General features: G+C 34.5%; 1 protein-coding gene across 2 annotated transcripts; it reads left to right on the plus strand.

Moving 5' to 3' along the window:
- The first annotated feature begins 10,879 nt into the window (after nucleotides 1–10,879).
- On the plus strand, nucleotides 10,880–17,280 carry DGAT2 (diacylglycerol acyltransferase family). Of its 2 annotated transcripts, XM_006849872.4 has the most exons (9): nucleotides 10,880–11,092; nucleotides 11,224–11,298; nucleotides 11,489–11,574; nucleotides 14,210–14,316; nucleotides 14,909–15,064; nucleotides 15,434–15,520; nucleotides 15,952–16,049; nucleotides 16,493–16,577; nucleotides 17,066–17,280. In XM_006849872.4, the coding sequence occupies exons 1-9, from the start codon at nucleotides 10,896–10,898 to the stop codon at nucleotides 17,165–17,167; spliced, it is 993 nt and encodes a 330-aa protein (XP_006849935.1). In that variant the 5' UTR covers nucleotides 10,880–10,895; the 3' UTR covers nucleotides 17,168–17,280. The 2 variants fall into 2 exon arrangements, with proteins under 2 accessions (XP_006849935.1, XP_088718865.1); XM_088862739.1 differs by lacking the exon at nucleotides 11,224–11,298.
- The last annotated feature ends 1,557 nt before the right edge of the window (nucleotides 17,281–18,837 follow it).

Genomic DNA, 18,837 nt, shown 5'->3' on the forward strand with positions numbered 1-18,837 from the left:
AAGAAAGTCCTCAATCATCAATCAAGGAGGACAACTTCTCATCCTCATCAGTGGTATGGAAACCATCATCCAACGTGCTAGGAGCCCTGACTAGAGGGCATTCCGAAGTGGTATCATTCTCAGCTGTTAACATGCAACCATCATCTAAGTCCTCCTTTAGTACAGAAGGACCCTCCTCCACAGCTGAACCCACATGACCGACCAAAGAAAAACGACGAAGCAAAGGTGTAGATTGAGGAACAACCTCAATCGGCTGCACCCATCCTACTTCCACCATGGCTAGAGCACCACTAGCATGATCCACTCCTTCAGCTGCTTCGAAAGCACCATCAAGAGCACCTTCATAAACACCAACCTCGTCCACCATCTCCAAAGCACCATCCATTTCAAGATCTTCCACCAAAATCACCGCCAAAGGATCAATAGGCTGCGGTTTTTTCTCTTTTGCAGCTTTCTTCTTTTTAGCATCGAAGCGGAAGGGGAGTGAACTCATTTTCGCAACAAAGGACCACCACAGCAAAGGCACTAGCACCAAATGGCAAAAGCTAGAAAATGCAGGCTTCAGCGAAAGAAAAAGGTTGCCAACCTGTTTCCCCAAGAAGCAATCTTTAGTAACAACAGCAAGACCAAAGGGAGAAGGTGAACAACCCAAACCCAAAGGAAGGCGGTGCAATAAAGGAGCAGGGTTCTTTCTGAGGTGGGACTGGTACAACGCCATCATTGCCGGATACAGGTCAGCCTCCACGCCGGTATGGTCGCTCTTCCCAATAGCGCACCCATCCATCTCCAAATCTTTCCCCAGCGAGAAAAAAGTTTTGGTGGGCCCTCAAGAGAACCAATGATTCTCACAGAGAACTCATTTCACTTTGAGAGGTAGTCAAAGGTATTGCTAGGAAAGTGAGCCACCTACACCTAACGCTTTTTTAATTTCAAATTTTTTAAATGTAACTGATCCCCACGTGTCATCTTCATCCGCAGGATCTGGTGTCTGTGGGGCTACCCAGACAAACCTACTACACGGGGAGCATTTTTTTTCTTTTTGTGGCTAACCACCGTCCACTCATCATCGCTACATCGCTCAACTAAGATATGCTTTGGGTCTCGCTCCTCCCTAGGGGACTCAGACTCTACAACCACCACATTGATCATGAAACTTTCAAGGCCCACCAATAAGTGAATCTTCGAAGGAATGGGAGACTCTGCCAAGTGCCACAATTGAACTCTAACGAAATCCAGTGGGTCCATTTTCAGCAAATTCCAGTTAATGTCACAGTACGCTTATTTGCAACTTGATATACATGGAGTTGATGTAGGCAAAGTTTTGTTTATTTTAAATAATCGAAGTTGATTAATCAATAAGGCACAAATGATGATGATTTTAAATAATCATGAACAATGATTAAAAGTCCTTGAGAGAGGGATAATGATTAAGAGTGCTTCAGAGAGAGTGACAATAGTTGCAAGTGCTTAAGAGAGAAAATAATTAGGGAAAACATTTGTATGTCTAGTGGTGGACTGGACTAAAATCCATCCTCCCCCATTTTTGGGGGTTTAGGGGCCTCTGTTTTGCTCCTATTTTGTTATACACATCATTTTGGTCTTGATGAAGGAGATTGTTAAAATACATCTTCTCCTAAAATCCTGGTCTTCTCCTAATTTGTTAGACCCATCTTGGTCTTGGCAAAGAAGATTGTGAAAATTTTTTAGAGGTAGGGGTGGCTAGACCTGGACCCGGACCTGGACTCCAAAGAAAAAAAGGGACTTAGACCTGGACCCGAAGTTACTGGACCCCGACCTAGGCCTAGACCTGGACTCAATGGGACTTGATTGGAGTCGACAATAAATAAAAAATATATATTTAAATATTATATATTAAAGGGTGTGGTTTCTACAAAGTTGCAACCTTAAACAAGCCAATTAAGGTGCACCTCCAAATTTTATCATAACATGTAATCTTGATGTTAAAAATTATTAGGATTATCTCAAAATCTATTTTCATATCTAATTATAAAATTTTGAACTCTAAAAATGTTAAAATCAAGAAGATCTATAAACATATGAAAATCTTGAAAATGGACGGTCTAGATAATGTGTTGCAAGATGCATTATTTTTTGGAATCAATTTTTTTTTTTTTTTTTTTTCATATTCGTACATTTAGTTGTCGAGATGATGAAGTAGAGGGTTTTTCAACATTAAAAACACTTTTTCTGATGGATTTTTGGGGTGTATATGTAATTCTACATTTTAAGGTGTCAACCTTATATAACCTTTTTCCTATATTAAATATTATTTAAATAAAAATACTATTTAGGTTGGGTCCACATGGACCTGGACCTGAATAATGTTCGGGTCTAATATTTGGACCCAGATTAGGTCCAACTTTTGGACCCATACCCAGACTTTGGTCGGGTCTAGTTGTCGGGTCTCGGTTTTGGTCTGGGTCCGATGCCACCCTTATAAGTAGAAAAAAAAAAATGGCATGTAGGGCGATTTGTTTAACATCAAATTTCCTGTATGGCCTCATTATCACCAACTGGATAATTAAAAACGAAAAATGTCAAGAATCCTAAACCCATAGAGCTATAAGTCCGAATAAACCATTCTAAAGTCTCCTTTATCAGGACTTTTTTTCATGAGCTTCTTCACCGGGGTGGTGAAAACTTAGGTCGGGTCGACCTGTGGAGCTAACTGGTCGACCCGACTTGGTCCGTGTCGACCAGTGATGACATAACTTAGCAATGATCCCATTCTTGACGATAGCATTCTACGTATTGAAAAAAAATAAAAATAAAAATAGGCTGATGTATTGTTAGATCTAAGGTTAGATATACTCAAAATTATTTATTTATTTTGGAATTATTTATTTAGAATTTTAGAACCATCCCCTTGGATTTAAAATCAAATAAATCTTGTCTAAACCAAGGTTTTGAGCGTGGCATAGCTAGTTACTCCCCCAAAATCGCTAATCCTTATACTCCTGTTAAACTAAGGTTATTTATTTTTAGTATAAGGAAGTCATAATTGACTGTTAGATGTCAGGTCAAGTGGTCGGGGATGTATCATTGAATAGACACAAAGTCTAAAATAAAATTTCTCCATTTTTATGACACATTTCAACTTGTGGAATTTCATGTACAGTGGTTAAAAGTGATTGTGATCATCTTGTACCAAAAATAAATGTTCTTATTAATTAATATACAATCGATATTTCACGTAACAATAAGAATTTTCATTCCAGTGATTAAGCATTTCACTCATTGACCACATGCATGTAGGGTCTCTCCTCCCTTCATCCCTCCCTCTTTCTTTCAAATTTTAATTATGATTCATGCACTTAGCCCACCAATTTTTCTATTTCTAGATGCCATACGTCCAGCTTTAGGCCATGTTAAATAAATACCTGTATTGTGTCTTCATTCTTTAATTTTGAATATGAAATGGGTTTCAAATATGATATCATTTGAAGGCCTCAAACCATATGCGTGAAGGAACGAGGAAGCCAAGAACCACACAAACAAGTCTTAAGAATTAAATTTTTTTTCTCAATACAAGGCACGGTTGGTACATGGTGAAATACTCCTATAACGCAAAAAAACTCCTGATGTAACTAGGTACGAGAGTTTTTTCGCACCAATTGATGATCCCAATGCATTTTCACACTACTTGGCGGGGATTGATAAGAAAAAAACTCCCACACCAAATCATATGAGGGAATTTTTTTTGTGTGAAAATACTTTCATGGAAGTATTTTCACATGTACCAAACGTGCCCATAAGGTTCAAGACATGAAACACATTTGAAACCAGTATAACTATTTGTAGACCCATGAATTTGGAGCTCCAAAAACCAACGTATATCCTCAAAAATAAAAGTAAACAATAAAAAGATATGAAATAAAATTTTTTTTATCATCATATATATATTTTTAATTTTTTTCTATTTTCATGATAACGGATAGACTTATAAAATTTTGGATCTAAAATCCATCTTGAACATGAATTACGGAAGGGTGGACTAAATGTATGAGGTGCATCATTGGAGGCACTTAGACCAACCCTAATATTCTATTCTTCATGGTTTTTGTTTGGCCTCTAGTTTTTACAACTAGATTTATTAGGAACTACACCCATATGTGTGATCTTGACCAATGGTGTATTGCCCCTCTCAACTGTATTAGACAAGTGCAATTACTAAATACGATTTAGTTTCTATTAGCCTCACCTCAAAATCTTCTTCACGAAACACTTAGGGCATGGGAAATCCCCAATATTATTCTAAAATCTATTTCTGCCACCAATTATTAAATTTGTAGCTAAATAAATGATACATTTCTTGTGGATCTATGAACACATGAAACTGAAAAATTGGACGGATTAGATAACATGGTAGAATATATATTATTTTTAGGACTTGAAATCCTAATTTTTTTCGTAACTATAATGATTGAGGTCGAGATGATCGATTTAAGGTCGAGATGATCGATTTAAAGGCTTTATGACACCATAACTATAATTTTATGTGAGTTTTGAGGTGATGCTTTACTTTTTTCCATAAAACCTAGGCCTTATTTTATCCTTTTTGTATTAAATAAAGTGGGGAGAAAAACTAGCTTTCCTTTCGATTGTATAGGTGAGGTTAGCATATGTCCCTAAATGCAAGCAATTTGCTCATGTTGGAGATGGATGGACGATTCAAAACTCTATATCTCTAATATTTCGACATCTACAGTATTGAATTTAAAAATAAAAACGAAATTTAAGTCTTAAAAATAATTGACAAGGATTTAATATATGTTCCAAGTCTTCAATCAAGCTAAAATTGGATTAGTCTCATACGTCTTGAGATCTCTTCCCTCAAGGGAGAGAGAAAGACGAAAGAGAAAGGAGTTACCAGTTCAACTATCTAAGAGTAAAAAGAGGTTCAAAGAACCCAAATCCAACCAACTCTCTGATATAAGGCATCAAACCCAAATCATAGAAGTAGGGTGCATCTCAAAAATCCTCCAGAGAAGGTTTCTCTAATGGTAGAAGGTCTTCCAATTGATCGTCTTGACGTTGCAATGTATAGATGTGAAAGGATTCTTAAGTCTTAAAATAGTGCATCTTGTAACAAATTATTTGAGAGGTGCCGTTGGCATTCAGATGTATCCGTAGGTGTAGAGGTAAGGTGCACCTTCAAATTTTATCATGGTATATAATTTTGATGTAAAATATTCTTAGGATTATCTCAAAATATATTTTGATATCTAATTATAAAATTTTAAATGTCAAAAATGGTTAAAATCAAGTAGATCTATAAACATATGAAAATCTTGAAAATAGACGGCGTAGATAATATGTTGTAAAAGACACTATTTTTGAGACTTAAAATCTTTTTATTTTTCATAGTCATACATCTCGATGTCGAGATGATCAATCAAAAGGTTTTTCAATGTTAAAACTACCTTTTCCAATGGATTTTAGAGGGGCATCCGTAGTTCTACATTATAAGGTAGCATCCTTATATAAACTTTTTCTTTATTTGAGACACATGTTTTATAGATTTTCATATTTTATAGATTTACTCAATCTATATCATTTATGAAGATCTAAAATTCATAATTATGGTTGAAAATAGGCTCTTAGGCCATTACATCTTCAAATTGGAAGCCTGTCTTTGTCTTAATTTTGTTTAAAGTTGTCACCTTACACAAATCACACTCTAGATATTTTAACCTCCATTTGATCCTTACACAAATGCACCATGCACCATATAATGCATATGTGTTTCAAGTCTTAAAATAGTGCAACTTGTAACATATTATTTGTGACGTCAATTTTTTAGATTTCCAAATTTTATAGATCTGCTTGATCTATAATATTTGTGGAGATTTGAAATTCGTAATTATGGTTGAAAATAGGCTTTTAGGTCTGTCTTTGTCTTACTCTATTATTTAAAATTGACACCTTACACAAATCACAGCCCAAAATATTTTAACCTCTCATCTCCCCATCTATTTATTTTTGTCTCTCTCCCCCCTCAATCTCGCTATTGATGCATTGTTGTACAGTTCCAACCATGTGCAATGCATGGTTGCCTTTTAGTATACTTACCAATTAATATGATACTATTCAATAGTATTTTTCTTTAAAGACATGGCCCACAACCGTGTTGTGTCTTCCTCTCATTGATAAGGACACCAAATTTTAGAGAGGGAAAATGTTAGCATAGTAGAAAGAAATAAATATTGTTCGCGTGATGACAAAGCATCACTATCTCTTACCTAATAATTTCGGATCCGGTAAAAGAAATGGATTTCAGACTCTAAAAATGATATATCGTATAACGTATTATCTGAATCGCTTATTTTCACGTGTTTATAGATTAATTTGACTTGTATACTTTTTTTAACATCAAATTTTATAGCTAGGATGATCTTAGAAGGGTGAGGACTATAAACTTTCATTTAACCCATCTCTGGGTAAATGAGGTGAGTTGTGTCAGATAGATAGCCGACATAAGACCTGGCATAAGTGTGCCTCCTCAACTTTTTGTACCATCATAAATATGATGTTGGCATTTATCTATAACTAGTTTCATGCACATGGGATGCACGTTTTTTATTTTTAGTGTTGGGTGGGATTTCTTTAAGGCCTAGGTTTTATGAAAATAAAATAAAGTCTCACTTCAAAATCCTTGTCCAAAAAGTACTTTCAGCAATAGAAATATCCATGATGGCGTTAAAATCAATTTCCAATATCGATAATGAAATTTGAAACTAAAAAAGTAGTACAGATCTTTTAGATTTATGAACACTTATTTTTGGGTAAAATGAATGGTCTAGATAATTTGTTACAATATACACTATTTTTAGAGCTTGAGATCCTCTTTTTTTTCACAACTATAATGTTTAAGCCAAGATGATAGGTATAAAAGTTCTCTAATGCTTGAATTACGATTTTTAATGAGTTAGGAGGAGAGGCTTTACTTAATTTGATAAGAAGGCTTTCTAACCATTGAATTGCAATTTTTAATGTGCGAATGGAAGACCACTCATTATAGCGTCCTGCTACCTCCAGACCACCTAATTTTGATCTGATTCTACATTTTTTTTTGGTGCTTATTTGTTCAATGTTTTTCTCATGGGTGGCGTTTCTAAGCGTTGGCTGACTCATATATTCATTTGTGTTCCCTTCTAATATTCATCTTAAAGATGGATTTTGGATTTAAATCTTTAGGGACCCATAATCTATACAATGGTGATCATAAATATAAAAATAAGTGAATTTTGAAATACAAAAATAGGTCTTTTTTTATGAGATATTTTCCACCCCTAAATTTAGATTTTGGCACACTTTTTTTTTACATCCATATTAAAGATGGACGTTTGATGGTCAGGGTTTCGTGTGTCCCCTGACTCACCAAGTACCTTTCCTTTTCTTATCACGATGCCCTTCATGCTTTCCTAAAGAACAAGTATCTGGTGAGTCCGCTGCCTCATATTCATGGATTTGTAATTCCACATAATAATTATTGAAGAATTAAATTGGGCTATCCAAAAAAAAGCACAAACATAATTATTTTTAAGTCTTCAAATGTCAATTTTTTAAGATTCATCATTGTAGTGATTCACATGGTAGACTTGTAAAATTTGAATCCAAAATTCCTCCATAATTTGAATTTGGGCAAGGTGAACTTACTGCATAAAATTTTGGATCCAAATTCCATGTTTAAGATGAATTTCTTAGATCCATCTTTATTCCACCTTGAAATCAATTTTCAGAAAATAATTTAGTTCATATTTTAGTCAGGGAAGAGAGATTGATTTCAGGCACTTAATACACTTCGAAATCATTTCGTGATCTGGATATTTTGAAATTAAATAAGGAAAAATATTTGGTGAGTCAGCGGATTCACGCATTTGCTTGCATCCCTCTCTAAAGTCCATCTAAAGATGGATTTTGAATGCTAATCTCGATGATCATGTACGCTAATCTCGATGATCATGTATTTGAATTTTTTTTTTTTGAAGAATAAATAGTATTTTTAAACTTTTTTCCTATACCATTTTGACTTTAATTCGGGCACCCTATATGAATGTTTGATGCATGAGAAGATGATCAAACTAGGTGAGTCGGCTGACTCACCAAAATCGTGTCCATTACATAAAAATTGTGGATAAAACGGTAAATAACTTATTTCTCAACATTATTTTAATCGTTGTTTTTTTTTTTTTTTTTTTAATTTACAGGGCACTATGTTATGTTCCTTTGGGAGAATAATTTATTTCTACTCCCTCGGTCAAACGGCTTTTGTGATTTTTTTTGAGTCTGAAATTTTTGGAACCACTTAAAAATCAATAGATAACTATTCTCAAAAGAAAAAAAAAAATTAAAATTTGAGTTTTCTCACGCTTAAATCTCACTATCAAAAAATTGGATGGTCTCTATTCATTCTTGAGACATTATTATTTTTTAAGTGCATAGAGAGTACAATTTTTATTATTAAGGCTAATCATGGGTTAAAAAGGGTACATCCAAAAATTTTGGAGTCCTAAAATTGATTCTAGATAGGCTTTTACCCAAGGGAGTAATAGACAATATGCTCGCGGGAGTATCATATCGGCTTGTTGTAAAGGGAAAAGGTTTATGCACTTCTCCCATTATAAAAAAGTTTTATACTTACCTCTTCATCCAGCCGTCCAATTTAGATTAAATAAGCTATGACCCTTCGATCTAGATTTGATACTTCAGAGTAATTTGTTTTTAATTTTTATTTTATAAATATAAAATTTGTTACGTGTCATCTTCTCAATTACGCGCACTAAAAAATTATAAAAAACATTTTTAATGAAATAAAACGACCAAAATACCATAAAAGTTTTAGAGATATTTTGGTCATTTTATTTTATCAAGAATATTTTTTTATATTTTTGTAGATACAAGTTGAAGAGAGGAGTGGACACCCAAAATTTGGTATGAAAATGTTTTGTAAAAAATTTTAAATAAAATAGTGTAGAGGCGTAACCTTATAATTAAATCCCCCTCAACACGTCATTTAGATGTGACAACTAGATAAAAATAAATATATAACTATTATACATAAAGGAGAAGTATAGAAAGCTTGCCCTATTTATAATTCTAAAGGGAAAATTGTTTCATGCGGGCTTGACCACATTTCTACATATGCGGTCCAGAAAGGGTAAAGAATCTATTTTAAATATGGATGCAAGTAAGAGTTCCATCTAAAAATAATAGAAACTAACAATCTAAATGTTTTCTTACTAGAATTATTATTTATAAGTTTTAAAATTTATTTATTTTTTCATATTCATGAACTATTACATGTCCTTAAAATTTAGGGAAAAGTTTATATAGCGCTGAGGCTCTAAACAATCAAATTAGAGCCTACCTCAAAAATCTCAGTAGAAGAGGTTATTTTGACGCTCAAATATCCTCAAATTGATCATCTCGACATCAAAATGGATGGACATGAGAAAAAAATGGATTTCAAGTTTTGAAAATAGTTTGTAACGCATTTTTGGACCGTCAATTTTCAAGTTTTCATAGATTTGTCGATCTACATTATTTTTGAAGCTTTAAACTTTAAAAATAAAGGTGAAAATATATTTTAAGGCTATCACAAAGATTTCCACTATTTAAACCACATTTCTCAACACTATTTGGAGGTAGGCTCTAATTTGATTGTTTAGGGCCTAGGCTCTACACAAACCACACCCTAAAAATTAAGGGGTGCTGTTTGTATGGAGCATATGCTCTAAATAATCAAATTAGAGCTTACTTTCAAATAGTATAGAGAAATATAATTTCAATGCTGAAAATCTTTATGAGGACCTTACAATATATTTTTATTTTTATTTGTAAAGTTTAAAGCTTAAAAAATAGTGTAGATCGACATATCTATAAAAACTTGAAAATTGATGGTCTTAAAATGCATTACAAAATACACTATTTTCAAAACTTTAAATCCATTTTTTTCTCATGTCTATGCATCTTGATATCGAGATGATCAATTTGAGGATATTTAGGTATCAAAACAACCTCTTCTAGTGAAATTTTTTAGGTAGGCTTTAATTTGATTGTTTAGAGCCTCGATTTTATATAAACTTTTCTCAAAATTAAGTCTTAAAATCCATCTAAGAAATGGATTTATTAAGAGATCCGAATTTCTATAGACTTAGCCACATAGAATCCAGGCCCTATTTAGAATTCTAGAATGATTTATTTTAGGGAAAATATCTTCATATTTTTTATTTTTAAGTTTTATTTCATAATAAATTTAAGGTTTTAAAAGATATTTTGGAGCATTAAAATTATAAATTTTATTTCTTCTGACCTTTTAAACGAATTTAAATTTATTTATTTTAGGCTAAACAAATATAAAAAGAAGTATTTTCTAAAAGCTATCCTCCCTAACTTTGAGAGAGAGAAAAGAGTTTCATAGAGGTGAGGGGTTATACGGAGGAGAGATGAAAGTAGAGAGAGATGAGAGAGACATAAAAAAGAAAAAAAAAAGTTTGAAATATATGAATAAAGAGACAAAAACGATTGAATTAAAAAATAACAAGTCTTTCTCATATTTATTTAGATTAAAAAATAAATATAAAATAATCTAAGAGTTAAAAATATTTTTTAAAACCTTAAAATTATCACGAAAAAAATATATAGATATTTTATCTTTACTTTATAGGTAACTTTCGGTAATATTTCCCATCCCCTCCAACTATCGATCCAAAAACCCAAACATCCACGTGGCAATCACTCTTGTGCAACCACGTGGCACTATCTGGTGACCTTTCTAGACCCGGGCACGTCACCAGTTGCCTTTGGACTTGGCACGTGTCTCTATAAAGGGTTAACCTCTCAAAGTCTTGCCGTTGTTTTCTGAGAAAATAATGGAAACACCCAACGGAAAACAAGACGGAAATGGTGACGCCGCCGTCACGGAAGCACGGCCCGCCGTCCTCAAGCGGACGGAGTATGACGCCGTCCGCTCTAATGTCGCCGTCTTCTTCTGGTTGGGAGCCATCCACTGTAACGCCTTCTTAGTCTTAACGGCGTTTGCTCTCTTCCCAAGCTGGCGTTCGCTCCTGTACGTTAACTTTCCGTCTCCTCTCCGTTAACTGAACCTTCTTTCCTTTTGTGTTCATGAGGAAAAGGGGAATTTCCTTTTTTTTCATTTTTTTGGCGGCTGGAATTATTTATTTGTTACTGATGTTTAAGGATATTGGGGTTGCTGATTTTGCTAATGCTGATTCCTTTGGATGATAAGAGCAAATTGGGTCAGGACATAGCTAGGTATTACCCCATTTTTTGTTTTTTGTAATTTCAGTTTTTGCTCTTTTTTTTGATGAATTTATGATTTATTCTTGGTAAATATGTTTATGGATTATCTCTTTTTTAAAATAAATTTCTTATTTTTATTCTTGGTAAACTTATATATATATATATATATATATATATATATATATTGATTTTTCTTTTGCAGGTTTGTGTGTAAATATGCATGTGGGTATTTCCCAGTAACTCTACATGTTGAGGATATGAAGGCTTTCAGCCCCAATAGAGCTTATGGTAAGTAACATCGGTGTTCTTTTTCTTTCTTTTTTTGGGTAATTTGAAGCTCCAATTTGTTTTTTTTTTTCTTTTTGTTATTATATATCCTTTCTACTTTTTCTCAGCGCACTTGTTTATGGTTATTTTCTTGATTTGTGTAATTTTTTATTTTCTTCCAGTTACTGCATTTTACTTATTTGATGAGTTTATCTCCATTCCATTTACTCTTTTTTTTTTGTCTCTTTTTATTCTATTTTTTGGTTAATTTCACTAGGAACAGGTACTGGGACTTTGCTCACGCATGCCATTTACTTCTCTCTCTTTTTTTTCTTTTTTTTTATTCCTTTTCTTTTTTTTCATTGTCTCCTTTTTTTGGCTCTGAAAATTGATAGGTGTACTATATTAGCAATGTTCCATGTGTCTCCCTGTACAAATGATTTACGTGTATGTATGGAGAAATCTAGTCATCTTGATTGTATTGACTGCGAGTGATCGAACACTGTACCAGGTCGGCGTCAACTATGTTTGTCAAACCATAAGTAATGCGTGATATCGTTGTTGGCTCACTTCAAGAGACGTATAAGTTATATGTGGGAGGAGCCGCATAGAAAGATTTCCCCCTTAGAAAATGTTTGTCTTGTTGATCAAAAGTATAAAAAAGCTCTACGTGAAAAGCTTTTTCTTGTGTTAAGTGGTCATCCCTTTTGGCCCAAGTGAATCTAAATGACTGGATAGACGCCAAGCATGGTTCTTATTTGTAGCTGCCATTCAAGTTCAGACTTACTCTCCTACTGGTTAGCAAAAGCTTCAATTGTGATGTCTAACTTCAATCCACTGATTCCTTACTGTAATGGCCTCCACATCTTTCCTATAACTCTCTCCAATAATGGAGGTCGTGCAATTGGCCTAGGTTGGGTAAAGTGTCTGACAATTGCAGCACTGTTTCCCAAGTTCGAATACTACTGCTGAACTATTCGGAAAAGAAAGGAAGAAAGATGTTATATTTACTTAGAGAAAAAAAAAAAAATGGAATGAGGCAGAATCTGATGCTTCACATCAAACCAAGATTTTATTCCAATTATTTCTTTCCCTTCATCCCTGCTGAAAATGTGCTTGCTGTTTGTGCCACCCATGGTTGTAGATCGAATAAGGGGCTGTCACCATCTATGACTTACTGATTGCAACAAAGATTTGGGATTTTGTGAGGCTAGTGACTTGACTATCTATTGAGGAGTTGGGCAGCTGTGTTGCCTTCTAGATAGGAAGCACTAGTAAGGGGAAAGGTTTTCGACTTTTGTTACCCAAAAGTCAGCAGAAAAGTTAATCTTTCAATGGTGGCCTAGTTTCTTAGATTCCCGGTAGGCAAATGTCTTGGTTTCAAGGAGATTTGGTTATTGATGATTTTAATTTACATTTATGCTTAAAGAAGTATTATGAACACCAACAGTTAAAAAACAAATGAAAAAAAAGAAAAAAAAGAACTTTTACTAGTGGTATATTTGAATGCATATTTTAAGACCCAAATGCATTATGTAGTGTGTGAGCTCGCATACACAGGTTTTCTATTTTTCTTTGTTATATGCACATGGAAATAATGTGAATGCTGTCATAATGACTAGCGATCATGTATTCAATGACATGATCAGAGATATTGAGGATTGTTGTTTCATCAGATATGGGTTAATTGATGTAAATATTACTCTTCAGTGCATTAGTTCAACAGGAGAAATTGCATGCTTGCTTACTAGTTTGTGAATGATATAGTAAACTACCAACAGTTCTTCTTATCAGCAGAGAATCCAGTTTGTGGGGATTGGGTAGTTAAAACATTAATATACTGAATCTGTGTGTATGTCTTATTTTGGCAAGTTGTTTTCTGCTTTGAAAGTTGTCTATTTTTCTTGTACTTTTGATGCCCCTGCTGTTTGTGCTTAGGAAGTATGTGTATTTATGCACTGATAGTTACTGTGTTTTTGTGAATTCCTGCATAATTTTCCATAATTTCCTCAGGGTAGTAATTTTGTGTTTATTATGCGTCTTTGCCTTTACAAAATTCTTCTGTGATCATCAATGCAACTACTCAAATAAAGTGTTCTTTGGTTTCTACTTGAGAGATATTAGTGCTTTTTTAGAGCTTATAGTCTTATACCCATCTGCCTTCATAATGTTTTCGAGTAAATTCAAAGCAACTCATTCCAGCGAAGAATGTTCATGCTCCAGATTGCTCGTTTTGGATTTCATGCATTTTGTAGTTTTACAATTCCCTTAGTATTTCCAGGGAAGGCTTCCTCTCTTTGGAAGATAGAAATACTTGGTCTATCTTCTCTCATCTTGCTTTGATGATTATATGATATTCTCAGGCATCATCCAGATGAACCCATTCATAATTAATCATTCTTACTTCTTTGATATGACTGCCATTTTCATTAAAAATCCACTGAAACACCCTCTTTTTCAAGTAAATGTCCTTTTTAATGTATAGTTTCTTGGTAATCTCAAAATACACACAGTGGATGCTATGGTCCCCGTCCCTGGAATTTCTTACTCTATTTCATTTTGTTTTAACCATTTTGTGTTGTTTATTTATGCCTTTGATTGATCTGTAAACTAATTATTTATTTAAGCATTACTTTCCCAATTTGTTTTGGTGCAGTCTTTGCCGTTGAACCTCACTCAGTTCTTCCTATCGCCATTGTCTCCCTGTGCAACTTCACAGGGTTCATGCCTCTGCCTAAAATAAAGGCTCTTGCAAGCAGTGCGGTAAGCTTTGGTTCATGAGCTGAAAAAATATGCATTAACCCTTGGAAATGTACTCCTTAAACAACTTTTAAGGGATATGATCACAGCTTTGGTATCCAGTATCCATTCTCAATAATAGATGATGGAGTTTATCTGTGGCTCCTGATAAGTGACATCAATGGATAGTTTCAACAGTCTATTATTTAGAATGGATGGTGGATACACTGCCTATGTGCTTTGGAAGATATACTCCCAAACTTTAATCATGAGAACCAGAGAAAAAATACCACAATCCATTTGATTATTGAAAAGCTATGACTGTTATCACCGTCCAATCGATTAATGGTGGAGATACGGTGTGAGCTGCCTCGTGGGTCATGTTGTCTTGTTATGATTCACTCTCTCTCTCCATTACCGTACACCAATAAATGGGACGGTGATAACACTTAATGGCCGCTGGTTTTATGTAATGATATGGATCATGTTGTGCTTTCCCTTTCATCTTCTGGAGAGCGTTTTCTTGGTTATGATTTTTGTTTCTTTTGTCGTGTTTCCCTTTCCTTTTTTACTTCATGATCAAATAAGGACATTGGTTCTCATTATTTTTGGTTAGATATTTTACACACCAATTCTTCGTCATATTTGGACATGGATGGGACTTGTTGCTGCTACAAAGAAGAACTTTGTTTCATACTTGAGAGATGGCTACAGTTGCATTGTCATTCCTGGCGGGGCTCGCGAGATAATGTATATGGAGAAGGGATCTGAGGTTGGTAATGAAGATTCATTGAATTTGCATGGCTATGTTTTCTTGATATGAACAATTGATACTCGATTTCTGCCTACGCTGAAAAATAAAGGATTAATCATTAAGGTCCAGAGCTCGAGTCAGCTGGCTCTATGACTCGGGCAAGTCTCAATAGGACTCGTCCGAGTCTCAGTGACTAAAAGATAGTAGGGTTTAGGACCCAGTGAGTTCTGAGTTTTGGAAGTGGACCCGGCACCTTAACGTGTCCAAGTAACTTGGGCAAATCCGAGCATGAGTCACTGAGTTGGAGAACACTGATTATACGCACATTTCTTAACTAATCAACATAATATTGACGGTTTCTTAATTAACATTCTTTGCTTACCTTAGGTGGCCTATCTCAAGGCAAGGACTGGATTCGTTCGTGTTGCCATGGACATGGGTAGCCCTTTAGTCCCTGTATTTTGCTTTGGTCAGGTAAAAATTGCATGTCTATATACTGTTACACAATACATTCAGGTATGGTCATACATATAGTCAACAAAAAAGTACTTATTTATGCAAATGTACAAACATACACATATATGTACCTATAATTCAGTGATAGGAATCAAACTTTAAATGGATTGCTGCGATTCTCAACAACTAACCCATCGAGTGCAGGCCCGACATAACATAAATATACACACGCATGCATAAGTTGAAATATGAATGCATGCGCATGTATATTTGCATCATCATCATCATCATAGCCTCTTCCCCATTAATTGGGGTGGGCATGTAGCTATGTCTGCATGCATCTTTTTTTTTCTTCTTTTTCTTTTTCCCCCCTCTGGCTAAGTTTGTCAGCATAATTACTTGATTGTTCTGAATTTCAGCTGATTATTATCTATTTTGCAAGGGCACAGAGTGATATATATAGTTGGTGGAAAGGGAAAGGGGACTTATATGTCCGAGTAACTAAAGCACTCCGCTTCACTCCTCTTGTATTTTGGGGGCGGTTTGGGTATTTCCTACACCCCTTTTCTTACCATTATTTGAAGAGGTGCTTAGTGCGCGAATTTGTATATCTCGAGACTCGTAGCCATCACATCTTGATTGGACAACAGTGAGTGGGACGAGAACAATATCATAAGCTGACTCTTGCCATGTTCGTCAGCCATTATTAATGCGTAATATTGTTGTGTGCTGGCTTGACTGTCCAATCAAGATTGGATAACTAGATCATATGTATATCAGCCTTTTGGTAAATCTTCAAGAATAATGATCTTTTCCAACATATTGTTTCTCCACTCTAGACCCTCTTCACTAGTTTAGGTTCTCGTCTTTGTTTTATATTTTCAGAGATGAATTGTTGTCCCTCTCTCTCTCTCTCTCTCAAGAAATTGCTTATTATTTTGTGCTCTCTTTCTCTCTCTCTCTCAAGAAATCGCTCATTATTTTGTGCAGGCCTATCCCGTATCGTCGACCAATGCATGTTGTAGTAGGGAGACCAATTGAAGTGAATAGAAATCACCAGCCTACCAAAGAAGAGGTGGGGTGCATTCTTTGTTGATTTACTGGTCACTTGAGGAAATGAAAGAGTTTGTATAGGGTTGCAACTTTAATAAAATGTAGAATTAAGCTGCACATCAAAAATCCATCATAAAAGATTGTTTTGATGTTGGAAAGCCCTCTAATTGATCATTTAGAAATCAAGATGTACGAATATGGAAAAAAAAAGAGATTTCGAGTCCCAAAAATATTGTATCTTGCAACATATTATTTAGACCGTCCATTTTGAAGATTTTCGAAGTGTTTATAGATCTACTTGATTGAACTATTTTTGGAGTTTAAGATTTTACAATTAGAGATGAAAATAGATTTCTCAAGCCATCTTAATAATTTTTGACACCAAAATTATATTTACGATCAAACTTGGAGGTGCACCTTAATTTGATTGTTTAAAATTGCAACGTTATACAAACCGCACCTTTTGAAGAATAGGTTCGAATGCACCATTGACTTTGAATTTTGTTTCAGGTTGCTGAAGTTCATCAGAAATATACGGAGGCTCTTAGAGAGCTTTTTGAGAGGCATAAAGCTGAAGCCGGGTATGCTGAATATCAGCTGAGAATACTGTGATAGAAGCACATGTTGCTCTCTTTATGATGTCATTTGTTATCTAGCAGGAAATTTTTATTGTACTGGTTCAAACTAGGTTTCAAATCAGTGAATGGAAGCCTCTCTCTGTGTTATATGGTAGGAATTCTCATTATATGATTTCTATATGCACACACAAAAGCTTAGAACTCTTTTGATGAAAGGAAAACTGATTTGAGAGAGTATATGTTTTGACCTAAGAGTAAATGTTTCAATCCAAGTCTAGAATCCAGATTGGTAAATCATCTTCCCTCTTTCTCTCGGAAGGGTTTACAATATTCTTCAAGTGGTCAAATCAACTAGTTTAGCACGGGAGGAGTAATTATGAAATTATAATTATTTAGGCACTTAGAAATATTTTCAAAGTGTTTAAATTGGTCCTTTCCATATGGAACCCTGCAAGGATGTACAAGTAAGAGCTTTTGGTAGGTTGGTTCTATTCAAGTGGTGTCAAGTGAACTGATATAAATATACTTGTTTGTTGTGGGTAAAATTTTTATTATGGAATTAATTTTTTTCCTGTCCATGAATATAGAAGTACAATAGTCATTTAACTTGAATTATATTTTCCCGGGCCAAACCCCCACTGACTTACCGCTTTATTTACCCAAAAAATAAAATAGCTCTAGCAAGATATTGACTTTACCTATGCATGTTGAGGGCTGGAAGTTTGGAATTTCAATTTTTTTTTTCACCGGAAATCTTTATTCTAGGTTTCTGACCATAAATGATCAAGGCCTTAGGGGTGGCAACCGTCGGGTCAGGTCTAGCAGGACTTGGACCCGATCGGACCCGACTAAAAAAATTAAAATATCTATGTATTTAATTATATTTAAATATATTTCATATATTGGGACTCAAAAAATATTACTGGACCTAGGTCCAAACCCAAATAGTGATCTTGGACTCAGATTGACCCGTTAGGTCCAATTTTTGGACCCATACTTGGATGTGAATTGGGTCTACCTGGGTTGGGTCCAAGTCCATTGCCACCGCTATCAAAGGTTAAGTGAGGTTAAATTGTCAATAATAGTCTGGCAATTTAAAACAAAATTATGTGGGATGTACATATCTAAAGGGCACCCTACCAAAATTTTAATACTGAAAGCGCACTCTTTAGTTTGGCTTTTCGAGTGCCCGAACTCATTTTTTTTAAACAAAGTACATGTATATCATGCTTCCACAATTGCGAAAGACCTCCCTAGGATGATTCTTTGGATCTACCTAAAAATCATCGGATAATTATTTTTTGAAAAATGGAATTGGATTTTGACTTTTTAACGATTTAGATCTAACCAACCAAAATTTGGACAATCTGTGTTCAATTTTAAGATTGATGTTTTTTGGGTGAAGTTTGTATAAGGTTGAGGATTTAAACAATCAAAGTAAGGCGCATTTCTAAATGATGTCGAAATATTCTTTTTCAATGCTTGGAATCCCATGGTCTAAAAGTTTGCTTTCATCTTGATTTTGACATTGAAAATCTTCAAAGATGATGTAGATCGAGTAGATCTACGAACATTTCAAAATCTTGAAGATAACACATTATGTACCATTTCAAGAACTGGAAATCTTTTTTGAGATTGTCATGATCAATTGTAAGGTTTTTGGGCATCTAACAGCCTTCTCAAGTGAGGTTTTGAGGTGGACTT

Source organism: Amborella trichopoda, chromosome 3, assembly GCF_054954075.1.
Source record: "Amborella trichopoda isolate Santa Cruz 75 chromosome 3, AtrichopodaSantaCruz75HAP2 v2.0, whole genome shotgun sequence".
Taxonomy (NCBI): Eukaryota; Viridiplantae; Streptophyta; class Magnoliopsida; order Amborellales; family Amborellaceae; genus Amborella; species Amborella trichopoda.